Here is a 15,308-nt window from a genome sequence, read left to right on the forward strand (position 1 = left end):
TAGATGGGGTCCCCCCACCCCAGCTACCCTGCCTCTCCCACCCCTCCCTGCCCTTGGGACCCTCAGGAATCTCCCTGGTTTCTCAGATATCACAAGAAGTCCAGGACCTCTGTGTCCTCACCCCTGTGCTCAGCCCCCGTGTCCCCAGCATTTCCCATTGTCTCCCCTACACTTCCTCCAGAGCAGGTGTCATTTATGTATTGGGTTGTCTCTCCCCCAAATGCCAGAATAGAAGCTCCTAAAGGGCAGTGGGAGTTTTCTGCCCTGCTGATGGCTGCACCCCCGGCTCCTGGAGCAGCTCCAGGGACACACGACAGGGTATGTCCCGAGTGAATGAACAAAGCAACGATTGAGCCTTGACCAAGATGCTCCTGTGCCAGGAACATCACTGTGCAATGAACATGAGCTGCCTGGGTTCATCTGACCCACGGGATTACACTATCACGACCACGATTATGTTCTCTGTGTTTCAGATGAGCAAAACTTAGGTTCTGAGAAGTTCAATGATCTTTCCTGGCAATACAGAGCTGGGATTCAAGCCCATGTTTGTCTGACTCTGAGACCTGGACTCCTCACTATTACTGGACACTGGGTTTGAGCTCAAGGGCTTGGCTTACCGGGGGTCCATGTTCTCCGGGGGTCCCCACAGCACCGGGAGTTCCAGGATGACCCTACCAAGAAAGAGATGAGAGAAGGAATCAGCTGAAGCAGGTGGCTCTTCCTCCTTCTGCCTCGGCTGGCTCGGCCCCGGCCCCAGTTTAGTGCTACAGGGCAGCCGCCAGGCCTCTTGGAGGGAGAAGGAGCCCGTCTTCCTGAATGCCTGGGGTATACGGCAGCAGGCAGAGGAGAGCAGAGCTGTCACCACCCCTGTGACAGGAGGGAGGGCAAGTGGCACACACTTGCTCCTTACCATTGATCCTTTGGGTCCAGGTGCGCCTGGGGGTCCCATCATGCCCCGGTCACCCTGTGATAGAGACAGCAAGGCAGGGAGGTCATGGCTGTGGGGTGGCTCTGTTGGGGGGTGGGTACAGAGGCCTTCCACAGGCCAAAGAGGGAGGGGTAGGGACTTGTCCAAAGTCTACAGTCACATCACCCGGGGTGGTCAGGGGAAGGGGTGCTGGGATTTCACTCCACAGAAGCCAGGAACCCAGTAAGCCCTAGGAGGCCTCAGCATCCACTGTGGCATGCCCCGCAGTGGGCTGCCCTCAGGCAAGGATGGTCCTGATCAGGGATGCACTAATGACATTGTCCCCTTTGATGGTGGCCCACGTCACGTGGTCCTCATTGGGCCTGGCATCCCCTGGGCTGGGTTTGCGGAGGTGGAGATGGCAAAAGGAGGCACTCTCGCTCTCCCCACCCGCTGCCCAAACAGAGATGAGATGCTGGAGCATCTGAGACACAACTCTTTTCCTCTTGATCAATCCAGATCGACCAGGGCAGAGATGCTGGGCGTAGGAGACAGAGACAGCTGGAGGAAGGGGCTCTGGGTTTGAATCCTGCCTCTGTTTTTGTGAGGCCCTGTGTTTTGTATCCACAGACACAAATCACCAACACAGATGCAAACGAGTAAGTGCAGTGAGGGCGCAGGTCTCGGTGCCAAGGCCCTTCAGCAGGGGATCTGACCCACTGGGGAAGTGGGTGGGGAAAGCCTGCTTGACCCGAGAGAGCTGAAGGGTAACTCATCTAGGCACAGAGGGAAGAGGGGTGGGAGGAGGAGGGGTACACCTGGCCAGGGCGGGGGGAAGGACATGGAACATTTGAGCAATAAAGAAGGCCAGAGTTGGTTTGATATTGCACTGTAGTTATGCAAGATGTGACCATCGGCGGCCACAGGATCAAGGGTACATGGGACCTTTCTGTACTATTTTTTGCAACATCTTGTGACTGTATAATTACTTCCAATAAAAAGTTAAAAAGAGAAGAAGAAGAAGAGAAAATAGGGAAGGTGGAAGAGAAGGAGAAGGAAGGGTTTGGGATGTGGAGTGATGAGAAGTAAGGCACAGGAAGAGCCTGGAAAGGAAGGTGGGGCTGGATTAGCGCAGAGGCTTCCTCTCTCTGGCCCTCAGTTTCCCTGTCTATCCAGTGGGCATAATATTGGCTCCCCACAAGGCCAGCTTGCCGATCAGATAAGCCCCTAAAAGGAAAGCAGGTCCCCTCCAGGGCCCATGGTGGGAAACTGGAAGCCACGGGGGGCCTGTGGTCCGGGAGCTAACATCGGGCAGGGCAGTATAGCAGGGTGAAATGTGGCCTCAGGCACTGAACCTGATTCACATCCCACCTCTGCCACTTCCTACCTGGGTGACCTGAATTAACTCACCTCTCCAATGTGAGGTCTGTAAAAGAGCTGCTGGGGGATTCCCAAGACAGCCTAAGGAACTGTGCCCGTTTAAAAACAATGGCTCTTTAGCTCCCTTCTGTTGCCCACCCCTGTGAGGTTCCAGTGCACAGACAGGAGGGCCCTCGCCACGTGCGTGAGCTGGTTGTCACACAGGAGTCTGAATGCACGTGGTGGTGCTGACGGGAGGGCAGGGTGGAACCCCAGGGGACGATGGGAAAGGGGACCATGGCACTGTGAGGGTCTGGAATGCTAGGGAAGCAAGAAGCCAGGAGAAAGAAGGCTGAAATCTCCAGGGCAACTGGCCCCTTCATCTTCTTAAAATCTCCACCATTAGTTCTATTTGCTGATATATTCTCCCCAACCTAACTTACCTTTTCTCCCATGATCCCTGGCTCCCCGACCAGACCAATGAATCCCAGAAGTCCCTAGAAGAAACATGCACAAAAAGCAAGAGAAAAAAAGAAGCCGCGTGAATTCGGGGATGTGCTGAGTTTCAAAGGCAAGGCGCCTACATCTCCCCGTCCCTGGAGCCCCTGGCCTGCGCCTCCTGCCCCGTGCCTCGTAAGCCGGCAGGCCTGGGGTGCCACGGAGGAGGGCCGCCTCTCTCCAGGCACTGTCCTGACTTCCCTCACTCCACCAGATGGTTCTGATCTCGGAGCCAAGCGGTGGGGCCGCTGCCAGCATCCCTGGGAGTGCCACACATTCTTCCCGCGCCAGAAGCAGGCTGGGAGGCGGCCACGTTTGGGGGGGCAGGCTGTGTGTGTGTTTTGGGGGGGAGCAGGGATGGCCCTTAAGCTGTGCTGGGAAGAGCCCTGCCTGTTAGAACTCTGTCCCCATCTCTCGGGGCTCTGGGGCTGCTTCAAAGAGAGAAACAAACGGGCTCGCCAGGATGGAAACAGTGTAACAGCCTCCGCCAAAAAGACTTGATTCAATCGTGGAAAGTGGAGGCCTTTATACTGTCTTGTGAAAGGCTTCCTCTCCTTTCTGAAGGGCGCGCGCGCACACACACACAGCGGCTCCTGCTGCTCTTTTTAACTCCACTGGGTGATAACTTCCCTCCGTGTTCCAGGGCTCTTCCAGGCGGCTGCCGGCCTCGCTGGGCCCGACGAGGCACGCACGCACGCACGCACCCGCGCGGCGAGGCCGAACGTCCTGGAGGCGGCTGCCGGCCTCGCTGGGCCCGACGAGGCACGCACGCACGCACGCACGCACCCGCGCGGCGAGGCCGAACGTCCTGGAGGCGGCTGCCGGCCTCGCTGGGCCCGACGAGGCACGGACGCACGCACCCGTGCTGCGAGGCCGACCGATCTGGATGAGCCCCTCCGTCCAGGCCCCACGCTCTTGCGGGCTAAGGAAGATCGGAGCAGACGGGGGTCTTATGCAGTTCAGAGGTGCAACAATGGCTTTGGGAGAACTCAAGGTTGCAGCCAAGAGTTTCCGGGAGAATCGGGAAAGACAGAGAGGAGTGGGTCGGTCCCATGCGATCTGCTCCTTGTCCCTCAGCTGGGTCCAGAAAGGAATGAGACCTCGAAGCTGAGGGGACACAGGTCAGAGGTTGCAAGCCGTACGCTCAGGCAGTGAGGCTGGCCGACCTGTCCATCAACTAGAGTAGAAACATGGTGCCCATTGCCAAAGGCTTAGCTCTGTGGGTCTCAGAGACCGTTTTAAAGTGGCAGCTCAGGCCACGACCGTGTGTGTCTTGCTGCTGTGACTCCAAGGCCCATGCACCTGTCCCTCCACCCCGGGGCCTCCCCAGCGTGTGGCCGTGAGCAGGGCACAGATCCCCCGGCACACCCACACCCTCACCACACCGCGGAGGTCCTGGTTTCCTGCGCTCAGAGACCCTTCAGGGTTGAAGTATGAGGTGAGAGGAGTGAGGTACACGGTATGAGGTCACGGCCAGTAAGTCACAGACAATAACCAAGTATTTGACTTTTGCAACAACCTACTTTAAAAAACAATTAGAGCATTTTCAACGTGACAGCAACATTAATAACAAAAGCTGGCACTTACTGAGTGCCAAGCCCCGCACCTGACACTTTTTCTGGCATCATCATTCAGTCTTTAGGTTTGTAGACCCTGGGCAAGTCACAGAGCCTCTCCGAGCCTCATCATCTGCAAAGGGCGGCGCTTTCGAGAAAGGTCTCTCCCTATCTCCCCGGGGTTGTTCTGAGCCTTGAAGATAATGCATGGCTCATGTAGGCACTCAATAAATGTTAGCTGCCTCCCGTCCCGTTCTAATTTATTTTAAAAGGGCATAGGGTTAAGACAGAGGCCTGAGCGCCCCACAAGGGAGCACTCAGACATTTAGAGGATGCAAAGCAACGGGAATAAAAACGGCTCTGTTAAAAGGCCCCTGGCCGACTGGCCCAGAGAAACAGAAATTTCATAGCTACTTTAAATTTATGAGTTGTTGGGTCCTGGAAGGCAGGCGGGTCATAAACCTCAAACAAGAAGCCAAACAGGATCCTAATGAATAAGGGCCATACAACAAGTGCCCCATTTCCCCACCCCGGCTCCCAGGACACCCGTGGGGCGCTGTCCCAGAAGATCTTGGAAGGCCCGTCCTGCGGATGGAGATGAGGCTGGCCGGGAAGCCAGCCCCGGAGGCCCAGGGCTTCCACCTGGCTGGGGGGGTGGGGGGAGAAGCAGCTCTGACTGCTGCGGACACAGCTGGCTTCTCTGAAGCCAGCACGAGGACACGGGGGAGGAGGCAGCTCTGTCACCTACAACGGGTCCTGCACAAGCAGGGTCTGATTTTGGGAAGAGGGCTGCCCTGGTCCTCACGCTGTCTACAGATAAAGGGCTGTTGTCTGCTTATGCCTGCTCTTCTCCCTCCTTCCTTCTCTTCCCTCGTATGCCATTCCGCGAGGCACTGGGAGTGCAACTGGGAACAAGACAGCTGTGGGTCCTCCGTGAGAACAGGCATCTCGGGGTAAATGTTTGCATGCCCGGCCTCTCCCTGGCTAGAGGGAGCTTCTTCCAGGCAAGGCCCGAGCCTGTGATCATCTCTGTGTCCCCAGCACCTAGGACAGGGCCTGCTGGCAAGCCCCCTGCGCTCTCACTAGCTGTTACAAAATGGCAAGGGCTCAGGAGGTCAAAGGATTTTCCAGTCCCTCCAAGGCAGATCTTGGGAATCCAGCAGCACCGAGTGTTCAACCTTGCTCTGACACTTGTGTTGCTGTTCAGGAGATCTTGTCAAGTGACCTAACTTCCCAGAGCCTTCTTTTCCTCATTCGTGAAATGGGGACACTAACTACCACCCTGGGGTTGCTGAGGGAAGGGCAGGCAGGCACCAGAGCCTGGTACTTAATGGGGGTCCAATCGGTGGAGCTGATACTGTCATCCTAGGGAGGACCTTATAACCTTTCCTGGAGACCCTCTGATTCTGCTGTGAACAAGAGACGCCTGCCCCTTCCCACATGGGGAGGGAGCCAAGGGCATAGCTGGTGTGGCATCCCTGTGTGCCTGTTGGCAGCCACGGGGCTCAGGCTCTGCCTCACTGTTCAGACAGGCCTTTCTTTCCAGCTGTGGTCCCAGCTAGGCAGGCAGCTGGCTGGGGGGCTCTGCTGACCGGGCGGGCCTGGGGCGGTCCTGGGCCAGCTGTCCGCTCCTCCTGGCCCCAGCTTTGCCACTACCTTACTCAGTCATCCTTGTTAATCAGATTGCCAATGTGGGCAAGGATCCAGGGGTCCTAAACTGGGGCTTCTGGAAAACCCCATGGATAGAACTCAGGGGCTCCCTGAACTTGAGGAGGAAAAAAAAAAATCACTTTTATTTTCACTGACCTCTAATTGAAATTTAGCATTTCCCTCAAATCTGAGTGTAGGCGACAAACCCACAGTACCTGTTACTATCCTAGTTACATGTCACTTTACAGTCATTGTCAAGGATATTTCAAAATGTGTCACTAAGGCTTGTCACTGCTTCAAAAGTGAGGTTGTTATTAGAACTGCTGCTGGATCTCATTATTTAATGCATTAATAAAGAAGCCTATCTATGAGTAGATCACATTCCACATACTTTCATAATTGTATTTCAATTGAATTGATTTCCTCTCTAATCCTTGTGCATTTTATGCATTTAAAACTCTATTCTGAGAAGGGGTCTGTGGGCTTCGCCAGCCTGCCAAAGGGTCCAAGGTACAGAAAAGGTTAGGACCCTGGGACAGAGTGCTTTGCAAGGACCCTTCGTGTCCCGAAGTTTTAGGATTCTGAGGATCTATTTCCCGAGGGCCCTTACCACCAGCATAACTATGAAGTTAAATTTGCTGATCGCATGGCCTTTTTTTCCAATCAGGAAATATATCCAGGCCGTGACAGCGCTTCCAAACTCCTGGGCTTCCCACAGAATGCGCTCGAATGACACTGGAAAGGTTTCAAAAATCCAGTCCACCCCCCGCTTTAATTCCTTTCTTCCCCCCAACAGATGTTGCAGGCCTGGTGAGGAAGCCCGTCGTGCACGACTCTCACGCCATTGATGGTGTTTCTCAGCCGAGCAGATTCTTCTGGGTCTCCAGGACGAGGCAGCCCCTTGCAGGGTTCAGGGGACTTCATTAAGGGAGAGGAGGACATTGCTACCTTTCAACCTGACCTCCAAGCCCAGAGGTTAAGGTTTCAGGTGGTGCCAGGCTGTCTGCACCCCCAGCACTCACAGCTGTTTCTTGGTAGCACTGAGGGCCCTGGGCCTCAGTAATGAAGGTCATGATTCTCAAACCTCCTTTTTAACGACAACTTGCAACCTCCTCTCCTGTTCAGACCTTGGCCTGACTTCCCAACTAGCCGGAGCCACTGGTTTGAATTTTGCTTTCCTTATAAGTTAGGGTGGCCCAGACCAAGAGCCCCTGGCAGGTGGCTATGTTTCTCTGGTCTTCAGCTTCCCTATCTGTAGATGGAGCACAGTTGGTGATTCTTGAAGGATCTTCCAGTTGTAATGTTCTGGGAGAAAAGTCATGTCACCCCTTTGGGCAAATGCTCCAAAAATATCCACAGAGCCAGGCCATGGGACTGTGATTCATAGCTTTCTCATTCAGTGACTTCACCTCCCTGAGAGTCAGTGACCATCTCAATGAAAGGGGGAGACGAGCTAACTGACCCTAAGAGCTAGCGTGGGAATGAAAGGGGGATGCGTGTGGAGACTTTTACCAAAGGGCTTGGCACAGAGTAAGTGCTCAATAAAGAGTCATTGTGTTCAGAGACTAGTATTGACTTACCTGCTCACCCATGGGCCCTGGCCGTCCCGGGTCGCCTGGCTCTCCCTGCAAAGAAAGGAGGAGGATCACTTGGGATGGGTGATGGTAGTCGGGGCCCCCCCAGGGAATACCCTCAGGTGACTGGCCTTAGTCCCCACCAGTAGGGAAGGACAGGAACCTCAACTCCAGAGTCTGGCCTTGTAGACCCCAAACAAATGGCAGAAATGATGGAACACTTGGACAGAACTTCTGGCCCCAGACATGGCCCTAGCCACGCATTCCCTCTGAGTGACCCTTGGCAGACGACTTGGTACCTTCCGGTCTGTATCTCATTTGGGCTGTTCATCAACCCATCGCATTTTGTGGAGGTGGTAACTAAAGCTCAGAGGGGCAAGGTGGTCTGCTCAAGGCTACATGGCAAGCTAGAGGCAGGGCTAGAATTGGAACTTTGGTCTGATTGAAATCCCCATTCGTACTGGATCAGGCTGCCCCACCACAGGAAGATCAGGGAGCCAAGGAGTCAGGGCACTTAGATCCTAGACCCTAACCCACCAGACCTCTGCCACCGGCTCACAACATGACTGGTGAGCCTTGTCTCTGCTCTGGGCTCAGCCTCCCCAGCTATAAATAAGGGAAATCAGACTCATTTGTCTCAAAGGCTATTTCCAGCCCTCACACTTGGTGGCCTCTTGTATAGCCTTGTCTGCCAGCTTTATCCCATGCCAGGGTAGCTCCTGTTCCTTAGGCAGCCACAGCCGCCCTGGTCTCCCCACAGCGTGAGCTGGAGAGAGGCGAGCAGCCCCGTGGGATAAATCCACCCAGACTATGTCACCGCTCTCCCACAGAAACCCAGCTGGGATCTGAGGGAGTAAGACCGAGACCTCAGGGAGCAGGACAAGGGCTAAACTAGTCAAACTAGCCAGGAGCTTGGCTCACAAATGGACGTGGCTCACCACAATCAGGGTCCCGAGCCTCATCCTTCCCTCCAGCACCTCCCCCAGACCTCATGCTCAGGAGAACCAGAGGGGCCAGACAGACACATGGGCCATGTCTGCTGAGTGGAGGGGGACGTGGATGTACTGGGCTACCCTGGCTCTGCCCTCACCCTCGTGTATCTGCCCAGCTGTAAACGTGGCCCAACACACTCTGTCCAGGATGGCTTGGAAAATTCAACCCGCAAGAGGAGTCCTTGGAAAGCCACTAAGCGAGGCTGCCCATGTGCTGAGGACCATCACTCTCCTACCCAGGCCAGTTCTCTTTTGATAAGTTAAAAAACAAAAACAAACAAACAAAAACCACTGTTACCAAATGTAATACATATTGACTGCACATCATGGGGCAAAGCTAGAGGCCCACAAAAGAAAACGGAAACGTCCTCTACTCCCACCACCCGGAGAGAGGCCCCATCTACACTGCAGCCCCTGCTCTGAGCATGCAGGACCGTGGTGCAACGGGCCCCTGCAACAGGTTTGTCCGGTAACCCTCCATCTGGAACCTGCTTCCTACTACTGCCACACCACCACCTCCACACACACGGGCCTTCTCCTGTCTTGTCAACTCTTCCACTACACCATCTTTGGTGGCTGCATTGCATCCCATTACTTGTTGGACACTGAGGTTCTTGTTCATTTTTTCCTCTCTGTTACCAATATGTTGTGACAAATGGGGACTATTGATCCCCCTTTCCACAACTGCCTCTGGGATTGGGGTTCTTCCTGGGGCCCTCATTTGCTGGCTCCCCATTTCTTCTCTTTCCCAGATGTTCCAAACACCCTCCCCACCCCCAAGCCCAGTCACTTCCAGGTCCCCTCACCTTCATGCCATCAGGGCCGGGCCGGCCAGGAAACCCCTTCTTGCCAGGTTGGCCCTGCAACAGAGAGAGGTGAGTGAGGGGAGCTAGGAAGGGGATAGGGGGGCAGCGTTGCTGAGGTCCCAGCCCTGGACCAGAGGAGGGCTGCAATGCCCCAGCGGGGAAAGGATGCAGAGCCTGGAGGGCCCCAGGTTGCCAGCTGGTCTGGAGATGCAGGAGTGGGGGGTAGGGGGAGTCTGCAGCTGTGTGACCTCAGGGAAGTCTCCCCCTCCTGTTTGTAAATGGAGATGTTGAAACCTGCTTTCAAGGAATGAGGAAGCGGAAGGAACTGGACAGAAGATACAGGGCCCGGCGGAATGGAAAGTTTATGCCCGTGGTTTTCAAAAGGTGGCCTGGGGACCCCTGTGATCCCTGGGGCCCTCTCAGGGGATGCATGACGTCACAACTAGGTTCCCAATAATGCCAAGACGTTTGCCTGTGTCTCTCTCATTCTCATGAGTGTATGCAGAGTTTTCCAGAGGCTATATGACATGTGGTATCGTCAACAGATTGAATGCAGAAGCAGATGGGAGAATCCAGCTGACTTCTATTAAACCAGACATTAGAGATTTGCAAAAACGGTAAAACAATGCCACTCTTTTCATTAGATTATTTTGCTTTGGAAAATATAGCCAGTTGGTTGTTTTGTGTTGTTTTGTTGTAAAACTATTATTTTTGTGAACATGAAATGGGCTTATTATTATTTCAAATGAATTAATAAATACATTTAAAAGTTTTCAGTTTTAATTACTAATATCCATAGAGGGAACCCATACAAAGAAAAGCATTTTGGGTCCACAATCATTTTTTTTTTTTAAAGAGATTAAACAGGCCCCAAGACCAAAATATTCGTGCACTGCTGGTTAATGCCCTCCCTGGCATGGGCCTTGTGGAAGGCCACTTGGAGCAGAGCCGTGGGGAGGGCACAAGGTGAGGTTCCGGGCTGTGGAACACTGGGCTAAACCCCTTGCTCTCTGAGCCTAATGGCCGTGGGTGAAACTAAGACCAGCAATGGAACTCTCATGGAAAGTCAAATGCATGGAAGCGGATGCAAACCCCAGCATATGGCACCTGGGCAAGCACAGCTGGTCGGTTTCCTGACTCTTGTCTCTGTCCTTTGCGTCTGTTCTAGTCCCTTCTCTGACTGGCCCAAGCCTCCTGCTGATGACTTCTCGGCAGAGCGCCACCTGGGTGTTGCCTATCTGCACACAGTGGGCTCAGGAATGACAAATGTCACCTCCCCGGGAGCCAGTGACACTCACCTCTAAGCCGGGGGCCCCAGGTGGCCCCATGGGTCCCTCATCTCCCTAGAGTTGGGAGACACAAGAGAGGAAAAAGGATAAATTAATCCAGTGAGGGTGTTGGAGAACTTGACCTGTAAGGAGGGAAAGAGGTGGACAGGGGAGAGCTCTCCTGGACCAAAAGAAATGGTACGCCTGGTCCCCACCCCCGCCCCTGGGCTTCCACCCAGGCCACACAGGGACTTCAACATGAAGGGGGCTTCCAGTGTCACCTGAATGTGACAGGCCCGGGGTTCGTGGCAGGGCTGGGCAGAAAGTCAAACCTCATCATACGCTGTGGGTACAGAGCCTCGACTGCAGCTCAGAGATACGAGCTCTATTCTGAGCTCCACCACTGATTCAGTGGCAGAGCTTAACCGCCCTGTGCCTCAGTGTCCCCATCTGTAAAATGGTGCCGAACGGAGAGGACCATCCTAAAGTATGACGACTAGCCTAAGTGGAGCTCCTAAAGGACAGTGATGAGGCCCCATCCCCTACTCTGTCACAAACATCATTCAGGATGGGTGTGCAGGTGGGGCCAAGGGGCATGAGAGAGGGAGGAGACGGAGTAGTGAACGAATGCAGGGGTGGATGAATGAATCAATGGGGACGTGAGCAAGTGGCAGGCTCTCGGGTGGTAATGTGGGTGTAGACAGAGGCACGTGGCTGGCGCCATCCCTCCCTCCTCGCCCCTCCCTTCCCACTCTGGGTCCTCCCGCAGGCCAGGGCAGCCTCCAAACTGGCCCCTCTGGCATGCCAGGCCTAACCCAGAGGCCCTCTCTGGGGCTAGCCCCCAACCCAGCTTCCAGGAAAGCAGCCCCACGTGGCCGCTCGCAGAGCCAGCACTGGGCCCCCGCCAGACCCAGAACCAGCCTGCAAAGAGATCCATGTCAGCTGGATGCCTGCCTGTGGTTGTGGTGAGTCCGGGCCTCCTGTGCCCTCAGCCGGGGCTGTCTGTGTGTCACGGGGGCCTTGGGGCCTGAGCCTGAGGGGGTCGGGGGGGGCCTCAGGCATAGGCAAAATCCGGGGCGAGCCCATGGGGTGCTCAACAGGCCCTCCCACAGAGAACTTCTCAATCCCCTTCAGCGTGAATGAGGAAATAAGCAAATCTCCACTCTGCCACTTATTGGCTCTGCAAGTCATGTCTTTCTCTGGGATGCCCCCCAGGCAGCTCCCAGGAGCACAGACTTAGTAGCGTAGGGTCTTTGTCATGGGCTTTGGGCTCAAGCAGACATTTGAATCCACTAACAAGGGGACCCAACACAGTTGTCTTCACCCCGAGTCTCAGGGTCTCACCTTCTACTCTCCCACACCCACACCCCGGGAAACTGTGCTATGGGCAGGGGCAGCGGCAGTGGCCTCCAGAGAGAAAAGCCCTGGGCGATGGGGACGCAGCGAAGGCAGAAAGTCACCTGCCAGCCAGGCCAGGCCAGAGGATGAGGTAGGGCCGTAAAGGATGAGCGGGAGGGTGAGCCTGGGGCAGCCCGGGGGTGGCGTCTGGGCTGAAGGGCCCTGGGCCCCCAGCAGAGGCCTCTAGGACCCCAGATGGAGCAGGCGGGGCTGCAGGGGACAGGCAGGGGACAGGTAGGGGACAGGGCCAGACGGTCTCACCTCGGGCCCCAGCTGCCCACGGGGTCCCGGCAGGCCTCGAGCTCCAGGCTTACCCTGGTGAGAAGGGAACAGAAAGAGGTCTCAGAGGCGGCACCTCCACGTCCATCAGAGGCTGGCAAGACCCCCAACAGCTCCAAGCCAGGCAGCCAGCCCCAGAGGCCTGTGGTTTCCTCCCACAGAGCAGGGAGCTTTGACTGCAGCGACCCTGGGCAGGGACTCACCTTCGTGCCTTCTGGGCCGTTGTCCCCAGGGGGGCCAATGTCTCCGGGGAATCCCTGAGGGAAAGCAGAGAGCAGGGTCACCCATGGGTGAAGGGAAATGCTAAGAGTGTCGGTCTTGGAGGGAGACCTACCCAGGTTTCCGTCCCTTCCTGCGTGGGATGGGACCCCGGGCAGGTCCGTTAACCACCTGGACCCTGCAGTCCTCTGTTCTAGAACAGGGATCTTGGTAACAGCCCGTACATCTCGGAGAGTTGCTGAGAACATTAAATGAGATAATGCAAGAGAATACTTAACACTGCAACAAGTGCACGATACACACAAGGTTGTGTAACCCAGAATTTCCCACGTCCTGGGCCTGTAGCTGCCGGAGCCCCAAAGCCAGCCCTCCTCTGCTCCAAGAAATGGCAGCCTCTGATTACAGTGATCCTGCAGATATGAAGATGTGCCGGGTTTGCTACAACTTTGAAGGGCTTGCGGGCACCTGGGTGGCTCAGTTGGTTAGGTCACTGCCTTTGGCTCAGGTTGTGATCCTGGGGTCCTGGGATCGAGTCCTGCATCAGGCTCCCCCTGCGCAGCAGGGAGCCTGCTTCTTCCTCTCCCTCTTCCTGCCACTCCCCCTGCTTGTGCTCTCCCTCTCTCTGTCAAATAAATAAATGAAATCTTTAAAAAGAAAAAATGAAGGGCTTGCAAAATGCTGGTCTAATTAAGCTCAGCTCCTCTCCAAAGCTGAAATGGTCCCTGCGTCCTGGCTGGGTGTGTTGGACTCTGCCCCACAACACCAAGGAGGGCTCACTGCTCCCAGATCAAGCCTGTTCCCGATGGCTGGCCGTGCAGTGGAGGCTTCTTCCTGACATGGAACAGAACCCCCTCCCTTTCCCCTTGACAACCTCGTACTGCCCCGTACGACTGCACAAAGCACAAGGGGTTGGAGTCCTTTCCACAGTAGTCTTCGCACAATTTGGAGACCAGATTTCCCCTCCCCAGAGGCCTGCCCTTTGCTGTCCCTTGAATGGCTTCTACTCTGAGGCCCAGGGCCCCTCAGTCTTGCCACCTCCAGTCGGTCAGCTTCCATTGTTGGCAATCACTAGGATGCTGGTGCTTCTCTGGGTGTGAACAGACCAGCAGAGGCCAGCATGGGAACACCCCCTTCCTTGTTGTAGGTGTAATACCTCTGTTAATTCATCCTAGCACCGCAGTCACTTTTAGGGCAGCCCCACTACTCCCTTAGTTTCCTGACAACTAGAAACCAAAATCTTCACATATGAATCCCTGAGACCAAAATGCCTCCTCCCACATCCCTTCCATAAGTGGCTTTTTTCCTTCCTCTCTGATCTTTTGGTGACTCCCATTAAATTCCAGCTCAAACATCCTCTCACCCTTCTTACTAGCAAAGGCAAGAATGGGTCTGAATTTTGAGCTAACACAGAAAGCCAAAGCTACCGCATCTTTTTCTTCAAATCAAGAGGCTCAAAGTCCTATTTTGCGACTGATGCACTGTGTGACCCCGGGGGGGGTCACACAGTGCATCGGTTCCTGACCCCAGGTTCCTGAGCATCTCTGGGCCTTGGCTTGCTCATCTGCAAAATGGTGACCACAACATCACCTTACAGGGCTGTTCTGAGGCTTGAAGGGAATAATGCAAACAAAGTGCTTAGTTCAGCACCTGGCACCTGGTAAGTGCTCAGTAAAAATCTACATCCAAAAGGATGCAGAGCAGGAGCCACACGGCCCCGCCCCTCACACTGGGCATGTTCTCAGAAGGCACAGAGACCCAGGAAGGTGCTGACATGCTCTTCAGCTTCTGTCTTCAGCTGAGCAGAACCATCTTCTGGACACGGAGTTAGCCAATCCAAACAGAACACAAAGGTGGAGAGGCAGACCCCAGATCTGTCCAGGGACCCAGGAGAGAACTTACTTGCTACAAGTAGCAGTGACCCTGAGGAAGTCACTTCACTGCTCTGTGACTCAGTTTCCTTATCTGTAACATGGTGGCCGTACTACCTCCCTCCCACGGTTCTGGCTGCGTTTCAACATGGTCTCATCCCCGGGCCATTGACCTGAGGTGGTGCCTAATAAATGGGAGGCAGCATGGGTCCCACCCTCAGTGGCCAGACTGCTGGGAAACCTGGACTGTTAGAAAAGTCTTCTGCAGCGGCCAGGGAAAGGAATCGAGGCCATGGAAGAGAGGCCAACTCCATTCGTCTAAAGATAGGACTGTGTCACGGCCAAAGTCAACACAGTGGGAAGTCAGAACGTGGAGCTTGCAGGAAACGATCCCTCATCTATCTGGGTGATACCAGGAGTGATCTTTAGAAGGGTCTGGAGAACCCGGCAGAGTGAGACTTTTGTCTCTGAGACCTTGTGGAAGATGGGGAGGTGTGTGTACACAACGGGGACTGGCTGGGGTTGGCCTGGACCCCCAGAGAGCCTGGGTGCTGAGGATCCTGGGCAGATGGCAGGACCACCCCATTCTCCAGAGATGGTCCCCATTGTGGGGGTGGGGGAAGGGAAGAGCTCAACCGGCCACATCACACCATTGTATCTATGTGAAGTGTGAATGCTAACCGAGAGGCACAGACCAGTGCTAACTCTCACGTGCATCGGAACCTCTCAGGCAAGTTACACTAAGTGCTAAATCATCCTTCCTGATTTCTCATTCTCCATTCAAACACCAGAATTTTCATGTTTGTCTCTTGGTCCCCATTCCTGGGAACCCCGAGCCCTGAACTTTTTCCAGGGGGAGTTGGGTGTTTCGAAAATTTCCAGGGCTCAGGCTAGAGAAACAGGAGCTCCTGTCAAGGGTGCAGGCCCGAGTTCA

The 15,308-nt window shown here is 55.0% G+C and overlaps 1 protein-coding gene across 1 annotated transcript in view; it reads right to left on the reverse strand.

The window, feature by feature from the left end:
- The window catches only part of COL27A1 (collagen type XXVII alpha 1 chain), a 129,093-nt gene that overhangs the window by 47,683 nt on the left and 66,102 nt on the right, over positions 1-15,308 (reverse strand). Inside the window, exons 20-27 of the mRNA XM_035016598.1 lie at positions 12,491-12,544; positions 12,270-12,323; positions 10,641-10,685; positions 9,343-9,396; positions 7,551-7,595; positions 2,710-2,763; positions 911-964; positions 618-671 (exon numbers count right to left, since the gene is read on the reverse strand). Of these exons, the coding sequence (XP_034872489.1) occupies positions 618-671; positions 911-964; positions 2,710-2,763; positions 7,551-7,595; positions 9,343-9,396; positions 10,641-10,685; positions 12,270-12,323; positions 12,491-12,544 (414 nt within the window). The remainder of the gene's footprint in view (positions 1-617; positions 672-910; positions 965-2,709; positions 2,764-7,550; positions 7,596-9,342; positions 9,397-10,640; positions 10,686-12,269; positions 12,324-12,490; positions 12,545-15,308) is intronic.

This window comes from Mirounga leonina, unplaced genomic scaffold (genome assembly GCF_011800145.1).
Source record: "Mirounga leonina isolate KUSES-001 unplaced genomic scaffold, KU_Mleo_1.0 Mir_170, whole genome shotgun sequence".
NCBI lineage: Eukaryota > Metazoa > Chordata > Mammalia > Carnivora > Phocidae > Mirounga > Mirounga leonina.